The sequence below is a fragment of the Ranitomeya variabilis genome, chromosome 3, assembly GCF_051348905.1.
Source record: "Ranitomeya variabilis isolate aRanVar5 chromosome 3, aRanVar5.hap1, whole genome shotgun sequence".
In the NCBI taxonomy this organism is placed as follows: Eukaryota; Metazoa; Chordata; class Amphibia; order Anura; family Dendrobatidae; genus Ranitomeya; species Ranitomeya variabilis.
The window spans coordinates 400,037,528-400,061,860 of NC_135234.1; the positions used below are offsets into that span (position 1 = coordinate 400,037,528).

The 24,333-nt window shown below is 41.6% G+C and overlaps 1 protein-coding gene across 1 annotated transcript in view; it reads left to right on the forward strand.

Annotated features, from left to right (window-relative positions):
- Nucleotides 1-23,746, forward strand: part of NT5C1A (5'-nucleotidase, cytosolic IA) — a 74,866-nt gene extending 51,120 nt beyond the window's left edge. Inside the window, exons 5-6 of the mRNA XM_077299625.1 lie at nt 18,558-18,742; nt 23,256-23,746. Coding sequence (XP_077155740.1) covers nt 18,558-18,742; nt 23,256-23,600 — 530 coding nt within the window. The 3' untranslated portion in view covers nt 23,601-23,746. The remainder of the gene's footprint in view (nt 1-18,557; nt 18,743-23,255) is intronic.
- The last annotated feature ends 587 nt before the right edge of the window (nt 23,747-24,333 follow it).

Consider the following 24,333-nt stretch of genomic DNA (forward strand, 5'->3'; position numbering starts at 1 on the left):
CATGCCAGCTGTCAATGTTCTTGGTTGGATTTGGTTCTCTCCTTGGATTTCTCATATGGCCTGTCCTTGTCAGCAAAAGATAAGTTTTTGCTAAGTTTTTGTTTGTCCATTTGCCTGGACTCTATTGCTCTGCATATATGTCTCTTTTTGTCCAGCTTGTCACTATGTCATATTCAGGCTAGCTGGAAGCTCTGGGAAAGCAGATTTGCCCCTCCACACCGTGAGTCGGTGTGGAGTTCATTTTGTAAACTCTGCGTGGATTTTGTAGTTTTTAATACTGACCGCACAGTATCCTTTTCTCTCTGTCTATCAAGTTTAGTATTGGCCTCCTTTGCTGAAATCTGATTTCATTTCTGTGTACGTCATTTCCCTCTTCACTCACAGTCAATATTTGTGGGGGGCTGTCTTTCCTTTTGGGGTTTTCTCTGAGGCAAGATAGCTTTCTATTTCCTTCTTTAGGGGTAGTTAGTTCTTAGGCTGTGAAGAGGTGTCTAGGGAGAGTCAGAAACATCCCACGGCTATTACTAGTGTTGTTGTTAGGATTAGGGACTGCGGTCAGTAGAGATACCACCTTCTCAGAGCTCATTCCATGTTGCGTTTTAGCCACCGGGTCATATCAGTATGGCCTCTTAACCACCAGGTCATAAAAGTACAGCTGGCCCACAATGTGTTAAATGCATCTCAAAAGAGGGAAAAGAAAGTTCTGAGTCATTTTTTTTTCCTTTGTAGCTTGTTTTGTCTTTTTTTTCCCCTTAATCTCTGGGTGGTTCAGGATTTTGGTACTGATATGGAGGTTCAGGGTCTTTCCTTGCGCGTGGATCAACTCGCTGCAAGGGTACAGAGTATCCAAGATTATGTTGTCCAGACTCCGGTATTAGAGCCTAGAATTCCTATTCCTGATTTATTTTCTGGGGATAGATCTAAATTTTTGAACTTTAAAAATAATTGCAGATTGTTTTTTGCTCTGAGACCCCGTTCCTCTGGTGACCTCATTCAGCAGGTGAAGATTGTTATTTCTTTGCTGCGTGGCGACCCGCAGGACTGGGCATTCTCCCTTGAGCCAGGAAATCCTGCATTGCTCAATATTGACGCATTTTTTCAAGCGCTCGGATTGCTGTATGACGAGCCTAATTCTGTGGATTAGGCAGAAAAAACTTTGCTGGCTCTGTGTCAGGGTCAGGAAGCAGCAGAAGTATACTGCCAGAAATTTAGAAAGTGGTCTGTGCTCACAAAATGGAATGAGTATGCCCTGGCAGCTATTTTCAGAAAGGGTCTTTCTGAAGCCCTGAAAGATGTTATGGTGGGGTTTCCTACGCCTGCTGGTCTGAATGAGTCAATGTCTTTGGCCATTCAGATTGATCGGCGCTTGCGCGAGCGCAAGGTGGTGCACCATATGGCAGTGTCCTCTGAGCAGAGTCCTGAGCCTATGCAATGTGATAGGATTTTGACTAGAGCAGAAAGGCAGAAATTCAGACGTCAGAATGGCCTGTGTTTTTACTGTGGTGATTCTGCTCATGCTATTTCTGATTGCCCTAAGCGTACTAAGAGGGTCCCTAGGTCTGTTACCATTAGTACTGTACAGCCTAAATTTCTCTTTTCTGTTACCCTGATTTGCTCATTGTCGTTCTTTTCTGTTATGGCATTTGTGGATTCTGGCGCTGCCCTGAACTTAATGGACTTGGAATTTGCCAAGCGCTGTGGTTTTTCCTTGGAGCCTTTGCAAAGCCCTATTCCCTTAAGGGGGATTGATGCTACGCCATTGGCCAAGAATAAACCTCAGTACTGGACACAGTTAACCATGTACATGGCTCCAGCACATCAGGAAAATATTCGCTTTTTGGTGTTGCATAATTTGCATGATGTTGTTGTGCTGGGTTTTCCATGGGTACAGGTACATAATCCAGTGCTGGATTGGAGATCTATGTCTGTAACTGGTTGGGGTTGTCAGGGGATACATAGTGATATTCCTTTGATGTCCATTTCCTCGTCCCCTTCTTCTGAAGTTCCTGAGTTTTTGTCGGATTTCCAGGATATATTTGATGAGCCCAAGTCCAGTTCCCTGCCTCCTCATAGGGACTGCGATTGTGCCATTAATTTGATTCCTGGCTGTAAGTTCCCTAAGGGCCGACTTTTCAATCTGTCTGTGCCAGAGCATGCCGCTATGCGGAGTTATGTGAAGGAGTCCTTGGAGAAGGGGCATATTCGCCCGTCTTCGTCACCGTTGGGAGCGGGATTCTTTTTTGTTGCCAAGAAGGATGGCTCCTTGAGACCCTGTATAGATTATCACCTTCTCAATAAGATCACTGTCAAATTCCAGTACCCTTTACCTTTACTTTCTGATTTGTTTGCTCGGATTAAGGGTGCCAGTTGGTTTACTAAAATCGACCTTCGAGGGGCGTATAATCTCGTGCGTATTAAACAAGGTGATGAATGGAAAACAGCATTTAATACGCCCGAAGGCCATTTTGAATATCTTGTGATGCCATTCGGGCTCTCTAATGCTCCATCGGTATTTCAGTCCTTTATGCATGATATCTTCCGGAATTATCTGGATAAATTCATGATTGTGTATTTGGATGATATTTTGGTTTTCTCCGATGATTGGGAGTCTCATGTGAAGCAGGTTAAGATGGTATTTCAGGTCCTTCGTGCTAATGCGTTGTTTGTGAAGGGGTCTAAGTGCCTCTTTGGAGTTCAGAAGGTTTCTTTTTTGGGTTTCATTTTTTCTCCCTCGGCTATTGAAATGGACCCTGTTAAAGTCCAGGCCATTCATGATTGGACTCAACCTACATCTATAAAGAGCCTTCAGAAATTTTTGGGCTTTCCCAATTTTTATCGCCGCTTTATTGCTAATTTTTCTAGTGTGGTGAAGCCTCTGACCGATTTGACGAGGAAGGGTGCTGATGTGATGAATTGGTCCTCTGCGGCTGTTGAGGCCTTTGAGGAGCTTAAACATCGTTTTACTTCTGCCCCTGTGTTGCGTCAGCCAGATGTTTCTCTCCCTTTTCAGGTTGAGGTTGATGCTTCTGAGATTGGGGCAGGCGCTGTTTTGTCTCAGAGAAATTCTGATGGCTCTTTGATGAAACCATGTGCTTTCTTCTCCAGAAAGTTTTCGCCTGCTGAGCATAATTATGAAGTCGGCAATCGGGAGTTGTTGGCTATGAAGTGGGCATTTGAGGAGTGGCGACATTGGCTTGAGGGAGCCAAGCATCGTGTGGTGGTCTTGACTGATCATAAGAATCTGATTTACCTCGAGTCTGCTAAGCGGTTGAATCCTAGACAAGCTCGGTGGTCTCTGTTTTTCTCACGTTTTGATTTTGTGGTCTCGTATATTCCGGGATCTAAGAATGTGAAGGCTGATGCCCTTTCTAGGAGTTTTTTGCTTGATTCTCCAGGAGTTCTTGAGCTGGCTGGGATCCTCAAGGAGGGGGTGATTCTTTCTGCCATCTCCCCTGATTTGCGGCGGGTACTTCAGGAGTTTCAGGCTGATAAACCTGACCGCTGTCCTGTGGGGAAACTGTTTGTTCCTGATAGATGGACTAGCAGGGTAATTTCTGAGGTTCATTGTTCGGTGTTGGCTGGTCACCCTGGGATTTTCGGTACCAGAGATTTGGTGGCTAGGTCCTTTTGGTGGCCTTCCTTGTCGCGGGATGTGCGTTCGTTTGTGCAGTCCTGTGGGACCTGTGCTCGGGCTAAGCCTTGCTGTTCCCGTGCTAGTGGGTTGCTTTTGCCTTTGCCTATTCCTGAGAGGCCCTGGACGCATATTTCCATGGATTTTATTTCTGATCTTCCTGTTTCTCAGAAGATGTCTGTCATCTGGGTGGTTTGTGACTGGTTTTCTAAGATGGTCCATTTGGTACCGTTGCCTAAGTTGCCTTCCTCCTGATTTGGTTCCATTATTTTTTCAGCATGTGGTTCGTTTGCATGGTATTCCGGAGAATATTGTGTCTGACAGAGGTTCCCAGTTTGTTTCTAGGTTTTGGCGGTCCTTTTGTGCTAGCATGGGCATTGATTTGTCTTTTTCTTCAGCATTCCATCCTCAGACAAATGGCCAAAAGGAGCGAACCAATCAGACCTTGGAAACCTATTTGAGATGCTTCGTGTCTGCAGATCAGGATGATTGGGTGACCTTTTTGCCGTTGGCCGAGTTTGCCCTTAATAATCGGGCTAGTTCGGCTACCTTGGTTTCGCCTTTCTTTTGTAATTTTGGTTTTCATCCTCGTTTTTCTTCGGGGCAGCTTGAGCCTTCTGACTGTCCTGGTGTGGATTCTGTGGTGGACAGGTTGCAGCAAATTTGGACTCATGTGGTGGACAATTTGACGTTGTCTCAGGAAAAGGCTCAACGTTTTGCTAACCGTCGTCGGTGTGTTGGTCCCCGGCTTCGTGTTGGGGATTTGGTCTGGTTGTCTTCTCGTCATGTTCCTATGAAGGTTTCTTCCCCTAAGTTCAAGCCTCGCTTTATTGGGCCTTATAAGATTTCTGAAATTATCAATCCGGTGTCTTTTCGTTTGGCCCTTCCAGCTTCCTTTTCCATTCATAATGTGTTCCATAGATCTTTTTTGCGGAGATATGTGGTACCTATGGTTCCCTCCGTTGACCCTCCTGCTCCGGTGTTGGTTGAGGGGGAATTGGAATATGTGATGGAGAAGATTTTGGATTCTCGTTTTTCAAGACGGAAGCTTCAATATCTGGTCAAGTGGAAGGGTTATGGCCAGGAGGATAATTCTTGGGTTGTTGCCTCCGATGTTCATGCTGCCGATTTGGTTCATGCTTTCCATTTGGCTCGTCCTGATCGGCCTGGGAGCTCTGGTGAGGGTTCGGTGACCCCTCCTCAAGGGGGGGGGTACTGTTGTGAATTCCGTTCTGGAGCTCCCTCCTGTGGTTGCTTATGGTATTTTTGTGAGTTCTGCCCTTGGGCTCCCTCTGGTGGTTTCGAGTGGAACTGCTGCTCCTTTAGGTAGCTGTGGCAGCTGCCTTCACTAATCGCCTTGCCTGGGTTTGTTATTTAAACCTGCTCTGGGCTTTAGTTCATGCCAGCTGTCAATGTTCTTGGTTGGATTTGGTTCTCTCCTTGGATTTCTCATATGGCCTGTCCTTGTCAGCAAAAGATAAGTTTTTGCTAAGTTTTTGTTTGTCCATTTGCCTGGACTCTATTGCTCTGCATATATGTCTCTTTTTGTCCAGCTTGTCACTATGTCATATTCAGGCTAGCTGGAAGCTCTGGGAAAGCAGATTTGCCCCTCCACACCGTGAGTCGGTGTGGAGTTCATTTTGTAAACTCTGCGTGGATTTTGTAGTTTTTAATACTGACCGCACAGTATCCTTTTCTCTCTGTCTATCAAGTTTAGTATTGGCCTCCTTTGCTGAAATCTGATTTCATTTCTGTGTACGTCATTTCCCTCTTCACTCACAGTCAATATTTGTGGGGGGCTGTCTTTCCTTTTGGGGTTTTCTCTGAGGCAAGATAGCTTTTTATTTCCTTCCTTAGAGGTAGTTAGTTCTTAGGCTGTGAAGAGGTGTCTAGGGAGAGTCAGGAACAACCCACGGCTATTACTAGTGTTGTTGTTAGGATTAGGGACTGTTGTCAGTAGAGATACCACCTTCTCAGAGCTCGTTCCATGTTGCGTTTTAGCCACCAGGTCATATCAGTATGGCCTCTTAACCACCAGGTCATAACAGAGTGGTTTGATACAAGGAATGTGACACTTGTAACCCATGTCCTGGATACATCTGTGTGTGGTGGCTCTGGAAGCAATGACTCCAGCAGCACTCCACTCCTTGTGAATCTCCCCCAAATTTTTTAATGGCTTTTTCTTAACAATCCATTCAAGGCTGCGGTTATCCCGGTTGCTTGAGCACCTTTTTCGACCACATTTTTTCCTTCCACTCAACTTTCCATTAATATGCTTGGATACAGCACTCTGTGAACAGCCAGCTTCTATAGCAAAGACCTTTTGTGGCTTACCCTCCTTGTGGAGTGTGGCAATGACTGACTTCTAGACATCTGTCAAGTCAGCACTGAGTCTTCCACATGATTGTGGAGCCTACTGAAACAGTCTAAGGGACTTTTTTAAATGCTTAGGAAGCTTTTGCAGGTTGTTTTTTGCTAATTATTCTAATTTACTGAGATAATGACTTTTGGGTTTTCATTGGCTGTAAGCCATAATCATCAACATTAACAGAAATAAACACTTGAAATAGATCACTCTGTTTGTAATGACTATATAATATATGAGTTTCACTTTTTGTATTGAAGAACTGAAAACATTTACTTTTTGATGATATTCTAATTTTATGAGAAGCACTTGTATATGTAGTCATGTGAACAAATCATGTTTATTTCTCAACAAAAACAGTTACTTTTGTTGCCTGACAGTTAAATACTTGTTTGACAGTGTCACTTATTATTTGCAGTCCATGAATGTCTTTTTTGTTCTATCTCCATAGTTTTGTGCAACTTGTTATATTCTTCCATCAGTGCTACTCCTCGTTCTGCAGTGTCAATAGTAACTCTCAAACCAGTGACTGTTTTCTTGTCAGCCTGATAGCCTTCATCCGCAGACCATAGATCTACATCGTTGGACAGGAACGCCGCTGACATGCTGGTGATGCTAAAGAACCTGTAGGTTTTCTGAGTGACAAAGTATTCCATGTTCTTCGTGAAAACTTATGCTGAATCGACAGTTATCCTCTTTGGAGGATGATCTGCAGCTGGTGTTTGTAGAGCTGTCACCATTAGACGTTTTATGTCATTTGACACAGTATCATCGATCATCAAACAAGGATAAAGTGATCAATTCCTCGGACAATCAGGCAAGTTGGGAATATCCCAACAGGAACCCTCACTAACAAACCCTAAATCTTAGCTTTGACACATATTAAATTTAAAATAGAAGGATAGATAGGAAATTGTACATTTTGTCCCGTGCTCTCAAACGAATCTGTGCTAACGAGCTAGCAGAGTTGACACCTCGAGGAGTCACCGCATGTTAATCTTGGCTATGCCTTTATACACAATAATAATGATTTAGACAGTATAGGGACAAAATGTATAATTTCCTATCTTCACCACTATTCTAAACTTAATATTAATAAAAGCTAAGTTCTAGGGCTTGTTTGTGAGTTCCACTTGGGGTCTCCCCAATTTGTCTGATTATTTACATATCCCTCCAAAATCCGTAATATGGTCACAGTATATATAATTTCAGTTCCTCGGACAAGTACCATAAGTATCTTTTCACCTTCATGGCGTCTTCTGACACTGAGTTGCTCTGTTCCTTGTACAGATAGATGTCCTTGAGCAGCTGGAGATCGTTGCATGCAGCTGATGGCGCCAGGAACCACACAATCACATAAATCAAAACAGTGAACTGACAGATATCTGTGATAGACTTTTCTTCCTTATTTGTCAGCATGAACTGACACCTGAACATCCACATTTTTAGCGCATAGATGGCCTTTTCCATCCATCTGGCTCGGTGAAGTCCAGCTGGGGCTATGAATGAAATAAATTCTTCTAGATGAAACACCACCAGGAAGAATGATTGTTAACTTCAATAATTCTTGGTGGTCCTGGCACGGTTGGTATTGAAACAGTTGCATCTCCACAAAGGCTATGATTACAGCTGCAATGTGGGCAAGTGCTGTTGACATGATCTGATCTGATAGTGCTGTCTGAAAGGTAGTCAAGTCAATGATATGCCAGTTGTTCTTGAACCTGCTGATCATTTTTTTCTGGACCTTTTGATGGACCAAGGCAATGAACAACCTCTTCTTCCAGCACTATTTGTGGAATATGATGGTGGCATGCAAACCTCAGCATGTCCTTGCCAAGCTTCTGCTGTACAAGTTTCCAGGCACCGTTCCTGCAGTTCCCATTGACATGCAGTTCCCATTGTCAGTAACATTCCAGGTCGCTGCTGAAGCATAAACAGAATTAGCACAAGCTTCACCTGTTCCTTTGGCAAGCTTTGAAGGTCCAAGCAACTGATCAATGCCAGCTCCTTATACCAGAATGGGAAGACGATGTACAGTTTTCTGCCGCTGATGTTTTCTAAGACCTTTCTATCCCAGTGAATTGTTAAAATGTACAGTTGGCTGAAACTCCTGTTTCTGGTTTTGAACCATTATCTGACAGCGTTTCTTTCTTTCTCTATGAATTGATGAATGATCTACATTGAAATCTCCAGAATCATGGCCAAGGTGGAGAAGGGTTTGTGTGAGACTTAATGCTGCATTTTTGTCACTAACTTTGGCCAAGTCAAGGCTTGCTGACAGTTTGTCATTTATTACTCTGACTCTTCCTGTTTTGGCTCATTTTGCTGATGGCAGTACGTCTGATGCTTCATATGTTTCATTGTCTTCCATATCTGTATCTACTTTATCAGAAGATTACTGCAACACCACCTTTTCCTCTCTAGCACTTCTTTCTTGTCTCTCTTTTGCTATACTTTTCTTGTAATTTGCCTCTTTCTTCAAAATGTCTTGGTTTTTCTTAAACTCTTTGTCAACACCTCCCATTTTTCCATGGCGTACAGTTTGTCTCGGTCTTTGAGCTAGCAAAAACTCCTTGTCTTCAGGTATTCTTGTTATATCAATAGACATTTGTCCAATAAGCCACAAGTCTGTTTCGCTTCTGGCTGTTGGCTTTGACAAACTGCAGTTCTAGCTGCTATGTTTGAAGTTTTATTTTTGAACCCCTGTAAAGGGATTATGGTGTACAGGGACTGATGCAAACAGAAACAGACAGTGCTTCTCGGTAAGATACAGTACATTAATCCTAATCAGAGGACAGGACTGATTGGCTGAGCAAGCTGGAGAAGAAGGGTGTTATTAACGTCAGGCTATATTGAGCAAAATTTGCTCTGTCCTGCCACAACCAGATCTTTTAAATGAGGCGTATATGGGACTCGGCCATGGTAAAAATCTAGAAAGTTTGATGGTAAGTAGGGACCCCTAAATCTGTGGGCATCTGGCTGAATTATTTTCTGCATGTTTAGATTACATACAGAAACAGAATCAAGGGGTACCTTCTGAAGAAAACATACTTTCGAAACTAAGCACCACCCTAGTGTTTATACTTAGTAGTGTTCTCTACCTGTCACCATGAAAATGCAATCCAATCTGTAAGCACCACATTATAGAGCAGTGGTAGCTGAGCAGAGTGTGAAATGATTAAAACACAGGTTATGCTGAATATTTTCTCACAAAACTATATATCAATCTGCAAAGCTCCACCTGCTCTATTGCATCATGACCACAGATTAGACTGTATTTTCACTGTGACTGGTTTCCTTTAACTCTTTCACCGCCCATCCTGTTTTCACCTTGCTGACCAGGCCAAATTTTACAACCAATGTCACTTTATGTAGTAATACTTCTGGAGCGCTTCAACAGATCCCAGTGATTCTAAGACTGTTTTCTTGTAACACATTGCACTGTATGTTTGTGGTAAATTTAGGACGATAGTTTTTCTGTTTATTTGTGAAAACGTGAAATCTTGTGAAAATTTTGCAATTTTCCAACTTTTAATTCCAACTTCATCAGGCAACTCCTGATGAAGATACATTGAAACGCGCGTAGGGGCAACAGGTTGTGGGCTTTATAATTATACTTTGCCAGTAAGTATTTGCCTATCTTTTGCATTAATTGTTTAACCTTTTCATTTTGAGCCCACTTGCGGTCTTACACTATTGGCACTTTACCTCTACACTGGCACATACAAATAGCCACATGCTGCTATCACTATCTCACATGAGAACACTGTTTAATATCATTGCCTCGCATGAGAACATGGTTTAATAAATTGTGCACTAGAGTTGTTTCATATTTCATGCATTGGAATAGTTTATCTGGCTATAAAATAGCCTTTGATTCGTGTGGTTGTTGGTACATTTTTAATTAATTTAACCTTACTGAATTATTATTTATTCTACAAATGAGGTGGCTGTACTACAATCCCTTTTCCCACTACGGTTGTTGATAAGCTAACTTAGGATCCCCCTATTCCTGCTTCGGGAGTATTATTCTGTTCATTATTTATTGTATTTCTTGAATAAAATTTAATTACTTGGTGCAAGATACTCGTTTTGCCCCCTTTTTTTTCTTGCTCTAATCAGCTAGTAGGGGTTGTTGTTTGCAATATTGTCTATTGAGTTTTGCCTTTAACTGTTCCCATAATTATACAGTTCTCTTGGTGCCTAGTATACAGTTGTGTGAAAAAGTGTTTGCCCCTTTTTGATTTCCTATTCTTTTGCATATTTGTCACACTTAAATGTTTAAGATCATTAAACAAAGAAATGTAAATATTAGACAAAGATTACATAAGTTATCACAAAATGCAGTTTTTAAATGAAGGTCTTTATTGTTAGGGAAAAAGAATCCATACCTACAAAAAGTGAAAAAGTGATTGCCTTCTAAACCTAATAACTGGTTGGGCCACGCTTAGCAGCAACAACTGCAATCAAGCATTTGCGATAACTGAAAATGAGTTTTTTGCAACGCTGAAAGAATTTTGGCCCACACCTCTTTGCAGAATTGTTGTAATTAAGCCATATTGGAGGGTTTAGGAGCATTAACTGCCTTTTTAAGGTCATGCCACAGCATCTCAATCGGATTAAGGTCAATACTTTGACTAGGCCACTCCAAAGTCTTAATTTTGTTTTTCTTAAGCCATTCAGAGGTGGACTTACTGGAATGTTCATTGTCCTGCTGCATAACCCAAGATCACTTCAGCTTGAGTTCATGAACAGATGCCTAGATATTCTCCTTCAGGATTTTTTGGTAGACAGCAGAATTCATGGTTCCATTTACCACAGCAAGTCTTACAAGTTCTGAAGCAGCAAAATAGCCCCAGGCTATCACACCACCACCATATTTTACTGTTAGTATGATGTTTGTTTTCTGAAATACTATGTTACTTCTACACCAAATGTAATGGGACATACTGTTCGGTTTGGAGGGCTTGCACTAAATAAAATAAATAATAAAGCACAATCGCAACCCGGGTCCAACGTGCAGAGATGTTAAACTGCAGCTAATGTGAACAATGGCGGAATACACAGCAAGCGATCGCTTGGACACACTGAGTTAAATGCCACTCAGTGAACAGCACCAGAAATGAACATGCAACATGAACATGAAAAACAAAACAGATGCTCTGTTACAGAGCTGTGTCACTCGCACACAGTAACGGAATAGATGCTCTGCAATAGAGCTGTGTCACTTGCACACAGTAACAGAATAGACACAGAGTCAAAAGGAAAATGCTACGCTGGCGCTAGTTAACTATAACAAAACCCTGTAGAACTCACAGGGGAGCAAAAAGGCTCTGTGGTTGGACTTGCTCTGTAACTCAGCTGTGCTAACCACACACATGACAAAATACAGATGCTGGAAGCCAAGCAGCAAGCAAAAACCCTAACTGGCTCTAAGGTGAGCAAGATCACAACACACACACGTGCAGTCACAGTGGTAGAGTATCCACTCACACACACCAACACAAATGATACTAGCACACAGGCGTGCGCCTCTGAGAGCCCTATTTATTAGGCTCATGTCAAGATGGACAGGACCCTGCCCACAGACCAATCCAAAGCTGCCATTTCGCCAGAGCAGCTGACATCCGACCTCCAATAGGAAGATGCCACATCACGGACATGCTCAGTATGATGATTTCTGGACTTAGCTGGAGACTGAGCAGTAGCCAAACGCATGGCATGAACCTGAGTAAGACACCGGGACCGATGCCTGCACTGAGCAGCAGTCTCAGCGGAAGGACCCAAATGGGGAGACTGCAGGGCAAGACAAGGCTTGGGATCCATCCCGTGCAGCGGGAAAATCCCGGTTCCTAACCCATACACCTTCCAAAAAGTTTAACTTTTGTCTCGTCAGTCCAGAGTATTCTCCCAAAAGTCTTGGGGATCACCAAGATTTTTTTCTGGCAAAACTGATACAACCTTTTATCATCTTATTGCTCACCAGTTGTTTTCGTCTTGGAATTCAGGCATGCAGGCCATTTTTACCCAGTCTCTTTCTTATGGTAGAGTCATGAACACTGACCTTAACTGAGGCAAGTAAGGCCTGCAGTTCTATGGATGTTGTTGTGAGGTCTTTTATGACCTCTTGGATGAGTCGTTACTGCGCTTTTGGGGTAATGGTGGTCGGCCGGCCCTTCCTGGGAAGGTTCACCACTGTTCGATGTTTTCACCATTTGTGGTTTGCTAGAGCCTCAAAGATTGAGAAATGATTTTATAATCTTTTCCTGACTGATATATCTCAATTACCTTTTTTCTCATTTGTTCAAGAATTTCTTTGGATTGTGGCATGATATCTAGCTTTAGAGGATCTTTTGCTCTACTTCACTTTGTCAGGCAGGTCCTATTTAATTGATTTCTTCATTGAGAACAGGTGTGGCAGTAATCAGGCCAGCTTGTGTCTAGGGAATTTGAACTCGGCTTCCCAAAGATGTGATAAATCACAGTTAATTTATATTTTAAGGAGGGGCAATCACTTTTTCACACAGGGCTCTGTAGGTTTGGATTTCTTTTTCCCTGAAGAATAAAGACCTTCATTTAAAACTGCATTTTGTGCTTACTTGTGTTATTTTTGTCAAATATTTAAATTTGTTTAGTAATCTGAAACATTTAAGTGTGACAAACATGCAAAAGAACAGGAAATCAGAACTCTAGCTCCATCAACTAATCTAAATAATTTTATTTCAGGTTTTTTTTACACTTTACTATGTGACACTAATTCTGATTATATTTTACGCCTTTTATGTTCTGTTCTTCTAGTCTTCAATCAGCAGCCGAAACATTGAAATTGCTGTGATTGGCTGCTCAGAATTGAACAGCCAATCACAGCGACCATAGCTGCAGGGGAGGGTGGAGTGGCAATACTTACTAGGCAACAGGGCAAGAAGTCCAGGTGCCCTGCTGTTTCTTTCCTTCTTGTGATCACCATACTTTCAGACACGGTGGTCGCATGATCGCCATGACGTAGTCATATGTCAAAAGTTGGGAACCTATGACATATAGGTATGTCAAAGGTCGTAAAGAGGTTAAGCAACCTTATTTTTATTTTGTCATTAACCCCTTCACCCCCGGAGCTTTTTCTGTTTTTTCGTTTTCCTTTTTCGCTCCCCTCCTTCCCAGAACCATAACTTTTTTATTTTTCCGTCAATATGGCCATGTGAGGGCTTATTTTTTGCAGGACGAGATGTACTTTTGAACGATACCATTGACTTTACCATGCCGCGTAACAGAAAATGGGAAAAAAATTCCAAGTGTGATGAAATTGCAAAAAAAGTGCAATCAAACACTTGTTTTTTGTTTGGCTTTTTTTGCTAGGTTCACCAGATGCTAAAACTAACATGCCAATATGATTCTCCAGGTCATTACGAGTTCATAGACACCTAACATGTCTAAGTTATTTTTTATCAAAGTGGTGAAAAAAAAATCCAAAGTTTGCTAAAAAAAAAAAAAAAAAATTGCGCGATTTTCCAATACCCGTAGCGTCTCCAATTTTCGTGATCTGGGGTCAGGTGAGGGCTTATTTTTTGCGTGCCAAGCTGGCGTTTTTAATGATACCATTTTGGTGCAGATACTTCTTTTGATCGCCCGTTATTGCATTTTAATGCAATGTCGCGGCGACGAAAAAAACGTAATTTTGTCGTTTTGATTTTTTTTCCTCGCTACGCCATTTAGCGGTCAGGTTAATCCTTTATTTTTATTTATAGATCGGGCGATTCTGAACGCGGCGATACCAAATATGTGTATGTTTGATTTTTTTTTTAATTGTTTTATTTTGATTGGGGCGAAAGGGAGGTGATTTGAACTTTTATATATTTTTTATTTTTTTATATTTTTAAACACTTTTTTTTTAAATTTTGGCATGCTTCAATAGCCTTACGAGGCTAGAAGCATGCACTACACGATCGCCTCTGCTACATAGAGGTGAAGCACAGATCACCTCTATGTAGCAGAAATGCGGGGTTGCTTTGAACGCCGACCACAGGATGGCGCTCAAATCAATCGGCCATCAACAACCATAGAGGTCTCAAGGAGACCTCTGGTTATTATGACAATGCACCTCTGACCCCCGATCATGTGACGGGGGTCAGCGGTGCGAGCACTTCCGGCCGCGTGGCCGGGAGCGCTAGTTAAATGCCGCTGTCAGCGCTTGACGGCGGCATTTATCTAGTTAATGGGCGCGAGCGGATCGCGATTCGGCTCGCGCTCATTGCACGCACATGTCAGCTGTACAAAACAGCTGACATGTCGCGGCTTTGAGGTGGGCTCACCTCAAAGCAGGGGATCTGCCAGCTGACGTACTATTCTGTCAGCTGGCAGAAAGGGGTTAAAAAAATTATGTGTTTGTTTCTCAATAGATTTTTACATACGGTAATTTGCGTGACATTATTAAAGATTTAAAAAGCTCTCTTGGTGTGATGTTTTACCTTTCTGTTAAGTCTAAGGCCGGCGTCACACTAGCGAGTTTTACAGACGTATGAGAGGTGCAGAAAATACGGATTGCATACGGTACAATGATTCTCTATGGCCCTGCTCCTATCAGCCGTATTTTACGGATCCGTATTAGACGGTCTTGTACGGCCCCAGAAAATCGCAGCATGCTGCGTTTGTCACCGTATTGCACAAAAAAATCGCCAATGAAAGTCTATGGGGGCGAGAAAAATACGGATTACACACGGACCAGCAGTGTGACTTGCGAGAAATACGCAGCGGTGTTCTATAGAAAAGCCAGTAATTCAATTGCCGGCTTTTCCTCTCTGCTTCACAAACCCGACATGATTGATATGAGACATGGTTTACATACAGTAAACCATCTCATATCCCTTTTTTTTTGCATATTCCACACTACTAATGTTAGTAGTGTGTATGTGCAAAATTTGGGTGCTGTAGCTTGTAAAATAAATGGTTAAATCGTGGAAAAAATTGGCGTGGGCTCCCGCACAATTTTCTCTGCCAGAGTGGTAAAGCCAGTGACTGAGGGCAGATATTAATAGCCTAGAAATGTTCCATGGTTATTGGCCCCCTGTCATGTAATTCCGCTTTTGTCCACTATGCGCTCAGTGGCGTCGGCTAGTTTTTATCTAGCTGGTCCGGGGTTAATTTAGCTGGTGCTCGGATTGGAAGCTGGGTCACGCCCACTGCCTTTAAATAGTTCTTCTGAACATTGGGCGTCGCCGATTATAGCTTCTGTCTTGTGCTTGGTTATCTCGGTCTGGAGTGGTGGTCTAGGAGAATGAGTATCGTATCTGGTGGTGTATTTCCCTTTGTCTTATTTTCTCCTTCCTTTATTTGTATTTGTTTTACCCTGTGCACTTATAGTGTATTCCTGTGTGACTGCGGCATGGTGCATATTTTCCGTTATCCTTGTCTATGCTAACTGTGGGTATTGGTGTATGGTCTCTTCACTGGGTGGTGGGTGGAGGTTTCAGCCTAGGGTTGAAACAGGAGACAGGGTGAGGATGGAGGCCCAGACATGCACACCATCAGTGTAAACTCTGGGAGTCAGGGTTTCCCAGAGTTGAGGGAAATCACAGGGGCCTGGGTTATTAGCTCTTGCCTACCTAGGCTTCCCGTGACACCCCCCCTGGCTACAAACATCTGCCCCCAGCCACCCCAGAAAAGGCACATCTGGAAGATGTGCCTATTCTGGCACTTGGCCACTCTCTTCCCACTCCCGTGTAGCCGTGGGATATGGGGTAATGAAGGGTTAATGTCACCTTGCTATTGTAAGGTGACATTAAGCCAGGTTAATAATGGAGAGGCGTCAATTATGACACCTATCCATTATTAATCCAATAGTACGAAATGGTTAATAAAACACACACATATTATTAAAAAGTATTTTGATGAAATAAAGACACAGGGTGTTTTAATATTTTATTATACTCTTAATCCACCTGAAGACCCTCGTTCTGTAAAAAAGAAAAAATCAACAATATCCCATACCTTCCGTCGTTCAGTCACGTCCCACGATGTAAATCCATCTGAAGGGGTTAAATCATTTTACACCCAGGAGCCTGCTAATGCAGCTGTGCTCCTGTCTGTAAAATTTTGTGAATGAATGGAATGCAGGGGAATGTCCTGTAGTTACCTTGAGTCGTGGTGATGCGCCCTCTGCTGGATGAACTCATATGAACTCGAGCGTGGGAACTTTTCCCAGATCCTTCAGTCAAAAGTAATATTGCAAACATTATAAAAGGACAGCTGAGTGTGAGAGTAAATGCCAAGTATAGATTTAGTTTTGGTAGTTTGCTGTTATGAGCCCATGTGAGTAACTCTGAAACTTTTCCAAGAATGAAGATATGAATCAACAGACATGGTCTGTGTAGTAATAGCCTCATCATTTCATTTGGTGGTCACTGTAGTACTAAAATAATACTAGATGTCAAAAGGCTGAATAATTAAAAGTTAGATATCAACTATATTTCAGTTTTTAATTTATATTTATTATTCTAAAAGACTTTAAACTATTTGTTACCCCAGACCACCCGAGATTTTACAATATTTTAGCTCTTATTCTAGACTAGCTCATACATAACAAGTAAATACTATTGAAAAGTAGGGAAGTTGCGTAAAAGGTGTTGTAGAATTGTAAAAAAAAAATGTTTGAATTGATTTTATAGAGAAATAAAGAGTTACAAACTTGTATATGTCTAGCATTCAAAACCTAATTTAAAAACAAAATGAACATATACCCTGCTGTAATTAAAAAGCAAAAGTGCATATGAATAACATAGGGTACTTTGTAAACATGGTTTTGGATAGCTGTAACCAGTTGGGACGATCAAAAATCACCTCAGAGTATGAAAGGGCTGAGTAGGAGTAGGGCCCAACTCTGGACACCCAGAAATGGGAAGCTATATAAGTGCAATGCCCAGGTCACAAAAAGGGAGCCATGCACTTACATGCAAAACCTAAGGCAGAACTGGAGAAAATGAACTGAAGTATAATACACTGGCCACTACACGGAATAAAACTAAGAGAGAAATAAAATGACTTACATATAGCAGGATATATGTTCATTTTTAGTGATGAGCGAATATACTCATTACTCAAGATTTCTCGAGCATGCTCGGGGGTCCTCCGAGTATTTTTTAGTGCTCGGAGATTTAGTTTTTCTTGCCGCAGCTGAATGATTTACATTTGTTAGCCAGCATAAGTACATGTGGGGATTCCCTAGCAACCAAGCAACCCCCACATGTACTTATGCTGGCTAACAAATGTAAATCATTCAGCTGCGGCAAGAAAAACTAAATCTCAGAGCACTAAAAAATACTCGGAGGACCCACGAGCATGTTCGAGAAATCTCAAGTAACGAGTATATTCGCTCATCACTATTCATTTTGTTTCTATCTTAGGTTTTGACCGTATAATAGCCAGTGTGAACGTGCTCCTACATGTTGCATGTATACCAATTTACCAGTATACTCCAGTTCATTTTTTTTGCTATGTCTGAACTTGAATAGAGCTAAGATGTTACACTAGACACATCCCATGGACAAATGTAGCTCTAGTTCTAGAAAGCAGACATTTTTTCTTCTCTACCAGGACAACCCATTTTCTTGTTCAATATTCACTTAACCATTTGACTTCCAAGGCCACAAAGGATATTGGTTTAAGCCTCTACACTAATGAAATTAATCTGGACAGTATGAATGGACCCCTAAAATACTCTGCTCAACATTGACATTGCAACACCAAGAAGGAAAAGTCATGAAATTATAGAAATCACAGGATTGAAAGACATGTTAATGATATGCAAATACTAAAAAAATGGAAACAATTTCAAATCATCTCAATTTATTCAGTATCGAGTATGAACATCATTGTGTCTAAAGCAGAAGTAGGACTCCTCGGTGGAGAGGATTGATGTCCATTTCTGCTTGCATTGTCGTCTCGCTCTGCAATATAGTAGCGTTTGAGAGCAATGGTATGAAGTCAATAAAACAACAGTAGCTGGACGTCATGCTCGTAGCTTAATGTCATGCAAACACCTTTGATTGTTTGTGTGGGCACTTTTGACATCTTAGGTTTGGTAGGTGAAGTCCAATTTCCCTTACAATACAGAATAGATCAATTGTGGAAGCAGTAGTACAGAAATTTTTCCAAAAAGTCCCAGGAGCTGTTATCAACACCTCTATAAGATGAAAAGCCAAAACTATATTGAAAAGTTGTCTTCGAATGAGTAATGTCCTCAAAAAAGGATAGCCAGTATGAATAATATATAGTGGAACTGAAAATCTGTCAAACTAAATCTGGTCTGAATAGAGAGGGGGTTCTAAAGTAGTTGATAATTTTGAGAAAATCCACTGTATGCTACATATAACTTATTATAATCAATACATTTTGCAAATATTCAGTTCTATAAATCTCACACAGATTTATGCTCCTACAGCTCAGTACAACATCTAGTTCAGTATATCATACCATTAAAGCTCTCACAGATTGTCAGCAATGGCAAATATGGCTTTTAATAATTTCATTATTTTTTTAATATGATGAAATGTATACATTTTATGCCTCCAGGTATTGCTGCTGCAACAATTTTTAACCCGAGTCACAATGTGTCTATAAATGAGGACCAACTGCGAGTGGCATTTGATGGAGATGCTGTCCTGTTTTCTGACGAGTCAGAGCAAATTGTGAAAGAGCACGGCTTGGACAAATTTTTTGAGCACGAAAAGGCTTATGAGAACAAGCCACTTGCACAGGTATAGTGTAGGTGTTTTACATACATGTGATTTTATTGTGCATCATACTATCCATCAGAGTTATTAATAATTGCCAAGACTTAATACAATTATATTCTCTAACATGTAAGAATACACAGATCCGCCATGGATATTTAGCCTTTAAATAAACACAGTTGGCTTAAGGAGGAACTTTTATCAGTTTAGCACTGGTCTCATCATATAATAGTGACTGCAAACGAATAAAACATACATTTTATTTTCCAGTTTCTCATCTCCGTTGTGAGATTTTAGCTTATAAAGTTTAGATTCTAATTTTCTATAAGACCAAGCAGACGTTAACTTTTTCCCTGCATGATGTTGGCCAATCATAAGCAGGAGCTGTCACGCAGGGAAAAAGAAAACAAGCCCCCAGAGAATGTCAGACCCATCTTTCTCTGTGTGAGACATGTAATGTCACACAGCCCTGCTCTCTTCACTGATCTCACTGCCCACACCTAATGTGATTACAAGCCAGGAAAGGAGTAGAGCAAAACAGTGTATTAGTTTAAACACCTCTTGCACCTCTGATTTTATGGCAATCAGTATGGGGGAGAGAGAGTAGGGCACAGCTGTTTGTCATAACAAATATGTTTGCAACTGCAGCTCTAATATCACAGCACTGTCAGCTCTGCTCTACTTCCCCTACCCTTACATTAACTGTTATAAAATGAGAGCTACCTGAAGTTTTTGTAATGACACACAACTTTACTGTACTCTCCTTAATTAGAGTAGATGCTAGCAGTCAGATCAGTGAGGAGAGCAGTGCTGTGTCATTACATGTTTTACCATATTGCACATAGAAAGCCGGGTCTGACATTCTTTTTGGGAGTGTTCTTTTTTTCCTCTTGAATAACATCACGTGCTTAAAGTTGCTCAGTGATATGTAGGAGAAAAAGTAAACTCCACTGGAGAAGAGTGTCTTTGAATGCCACCTTTGCCTTAGAAACAACTAGAATCTAAACATTTCAAGCTAATATCTCTGCAATGGAGATGAGAAATTAAACAATAAAATCCACGTTTTATTCAGCTTTGCAGGCACTAGTCTATGATATGTCCAAGACTCTTCAGGAGCCTTTTCCATGGGCTGATAGTCAGCAGTAGAAATTTATATAAGTCTATTTGTTCATAATCATTGCCTTACATAATTTTGCTAGTAGCTCATCAACAAATGGGAAAATGCACCTTAGGTGAATGATCACATCTTTAACGAGGGGCTAAATTCTTGTTGGTCAGGAGCACATTCCCTCGTGTGAACAAGTGTGCTGCCAAGAATGAAAGAACTGTACAGTTTGCATAGCCAGACAATTTCCACATGTAAATGGAAGGGTAAAGATGGATGATTGACAAGGTATATTATAAGTAAAAAACTCGGCACTCAAAATGTATCGTGTTGAAAAAAAAGGGTTCCAATTTATTGTGCATACAGTGATTTTCGGTCTGGGTATAGACCTTCATCAGAAACTGTATGCTGCTTATTTAGGGAACCACGTGTCCTAGCACAGGGAAAGTTACCAGTGCCGTGGGTCTGATAAACAGACCGGGTAAATGTAGTCCGGTGTAGCGGTTAGGGTAAATAGGATAACCCGTTGTACATTCTGTTTTCCGCTTGATGAATAAATCACATGTCCTGGCGCAGGGAATATGGTGATCTGCGTCCCCGCAGCTCACCATATTCCAAGCGGAAAACAGAATATAGAATCGGTTATCCTATTTACCGTAACTGCTACACCGGACTACATTTACCTGGTCTGTTTATCAGACCCACGACACTGGTAACGTTCCCTGTGCTAGGAAACATGGCCCCCTAAACAAACAGCATACAGTTTCTGATGAAGGTCTATACCCAGACCGAAAACGTTTAATTGATCACTGTATGCAAAATAAATTGGAACCCTTTTTTTTCAACACAATACATTTTGAGTGCCGAGTTTTTATACTTATATTGATTTTAGGATGGATACCCTACTTGGGCATCTATTCCAATGACTGTGAGTGCCATATATAATCCATTGCAGTGACAAGGTATATTGTGAATCAATGTTCCTTGCAGAATGTTTAATTTCTCGTAGAAAGAGGACTACTGTTCACTGATAAGTATTGCAGTGTTAGATGCTATACGCTTGTCTGGTTCCAGCTTTGTAAGTATTGTCCAGGAGTAGAAAAAATAAGTTTATTTTTTTCATTAACACTGCAATACTTATCAATGATGCGATATGCTAATGACCCTAATTAGAGAATCGCAGCACAAATGCAGAGGAGACGGAGAAAGTAATTTCTCCATCTCCTCCATTGCCTGTCTCAGGGTATATCGGACAGACGGGGATGACATTCGAGTGCAGTCCGATGTTTCACATGCACCCATAAACTCCTATGGGCGCGAGTGAGTCGAATCTCACTGCCAATCACAGCATGCTGCGATTGTTCTCTCATGCTGAATCTGCATGAGAAAATATTCGCAGATGTGAGTTGCCCCATAGTGTAACACTGGGCCGAGTGCTATGCCATGTTTTACCCGGCCTAAGAAATGTATTAGCATGAACCTTTAACTTGGATGGAATTCACAAAAACATTGCATGGTTATTAGTAAATGTGGTGTGAGTGCTGACCTTGGGAGTGGGTTCAAAAAAAACATTTTACAATGTATGACTGGTCAGGCCAAAATAGATCACATTCCCTCACTGGGAACTGCTGGCTCAAAGAAAACCATGCATGAAGTGTCAGCCAGAGGCTTTAATCAATATGATGCACATTTACAATTTTCAACTCTATCGATTCCAAAAGAAACTTTTTGTAACCACTTTTGTAAATGTGCCCCAAGGTATAAGTATGAAAAAAAACCTAGCTTGGTAGTCATGGACAATATTGACGCTGCTGGCAGTAGCACTTTATTTTTTTCCAGCTCCTCAAGAGTTACACATTTTGGGCCCAATTCATCATTACAATTTTGTCATTTTTTTGTTGAGAATACCTTTTAATTAGTAATTTTTGATTTGCAACAAATTCATCAATCAATTTGCGCCTTTGTTAAAGTTGTCTTCTGTTGTTTAGTTAATTTTCTGATTTTAATGTCAGTATCTTTTGCAGATGTCTTAGTTGTGAAATATGTAAAGGCACAGATGATTGGCCTCGGGGAGACCAAAACATCCGAACACCGCGGAGACACCATCACGTGTTTCTCAACGCAGTGATCCAGAACACTGCCCCCATCCCTTATGGGAAATATGCAAATGCATGTAGGATAGCTGCAGAGACACCATCACGTGTTTCTCAACGCAAGCAGTGAATAGCCAGACCTTTCCCCGGGAAGGAACAACCACGGGAAGGGCAGCATCCAATAAAGGAAAACATCCAATACAGGAAAACCACCTATGCCAAGCATGGTATCCATCCACAGACAGCTGTTTCGGGGTGTTTGCCCCTCATCAGTGTGGAGTAGGAATCTGGCTATTAGGAGCAGTGCCTAGTAAAAGGCTGTAAAGGCACAGATGATTGGCCTCGGGGAGACCAAAACATCCGAACACCGCGGAGACACCATCACGTGTTTCTCAACGCAAGCAGTGAATAGCCAGACCTTTCCCCGAAACACCCCGAAACAGCTGTCTGTGGATGGATACCATGCTTGGCATAGGTGGTTTTCCTGTATTGGATGTTTTCCTTTATTGGATGCTGCCCTTCCCGTGGTTGTTCCTTCCCGGGGAAAGGTCTGGCTGTTCACTGCTTGCGTTGAGAAACACGTGATGGTGTCTCCGCAGCTATCCTACATGCATTTGCATATTTCCCATAAGGGATGGGGGCAGTGTTCTGGATCACTGCGTTGAGAAACACGTGATGGTGTCTCCGCGGTGTTCGGATGTTTTGGTCTCCCCGAGGCCAATCATCTGTGCCTTTACAGCCTTTTACTAGGCACTGCTCCTAATAGCCAGATTCCTACTCCACACTGATGAGGGGCAAACACCCCGAAACAGCTGTCTGTGGATGGATACCATGCTTGGCATAGGTGGTTTTCCTGTATTGGATGTTTTCCTTTATTGGATGCTGCCCTTCCTGTGGTTGTTCCTTCCCGGGGAAAGGTCTGGCTATTCACTGCTTGCGTTGAGAAACACGTGATGGTGTCTCCGCAGCTATCCTACATGCATTAGTTGTGAAATATGACACAAAATGCACTCCAGTACCCCCTCACACTCACCTCCCGCAATGATTTTATGTATTTTTGCACCATTTAGCGCAAGTGCTTGTTTTGGGGAAAAGACAAGAAAAGAGCATTTTTTTTTATTTTTATCAAAATGAATAAATTACATCTGTAATTTGAAGAATTTGGCACAAAAAATGAATAGCACAAGTCAGAAAAGAAAGTGACAAAAAAGGTGCAGCTGATGAATTGGGCCTTTTGTTTTTGTTACTAAATCCCATGTCAGATGATTTGTAATTATCTTATTGATACTTTTTTTAATAAAGTTATTGATTAACTTCATTCATTATCTTTCATCCTCAGGGTCCATTAAAGGGTTTCTTGGAATCTCTAGGAAAATTACAGAAGAAATTTTATCAAAAGGGAATGCGAATGAACTGTCCAATACGCACATACTTAGTTACTGCTCGTAGTGCAGCCAGTTCTGGGGCGCGAGCCCTGAAAACCTTACGTAGCTGGGGCCTTGAAACTGACGAAGCTCTGTTTTTGGCTGGGGCTCCAAAAGGACCTATGCTGGAGAAAATACGCCCCCATATATTCTTTGATGATCAGATGTTCCACATAGAAGGAGCCCAAGAGATGGGAACTATAGCAGCCCATGTCCCTTATGGTGTGGCACAAAAACACAAGCATAAAAACACTAAGTGAGAAGACTGATGTAATATCTTGTCCTGTTTGCCTCACCACCCTGGAATGCATTCTTTATCTGGTACACAGAACTTACAAAATTATGTTCAAAGCTATGTATAATACTGTACAATTAAGCTGGATATATATTCTGAAAATGTTACATGACCAACGGGACTAATTGCTGTGAATTAATTGAAGAATGTAATTAATGGAAGCCCAGGATGTTAGCATAGCTATAATATGCCATGACAGATAGAAGGTAGTGACTGCATATGTACTATGCACCACATGGTAAGGTTTCAAAGCCCCTCTTTTAGGTATATTTGTGCAGTTTAAAATTCCAGGATTTCAAGAGCTTATACCCAAGTTTAAAGGGAACCTGTCAGCAGGATTGTGCACAGTAACCTAAAGACAGTGTCAGGTCGGTGCCGTTATACTGATTACAATGATACCTTGGGTATACCTTGATGAAATCCGTCTTGTGGTTGTTGTTTAATCTTTATTTTCAGTTAACGATATGCTCGTGCTCCGAGGCAGCCTGTGGGGAGGGGTCTTCATGTGGTGCTCTGATTAGGTATTCACCAGAATGGCTGTTAATAGGTCACTGATCCCTCAGTGACCTACCCCCTATTTTACATAATGAATTTATATATATACTGTATATACACTCACCGGCCACTTTATTAGGTACACCATGCTAGTAACGGGTTGGACCCCCTTTTGCCTTCAGAACTGCCTCAATTCTTCGTGG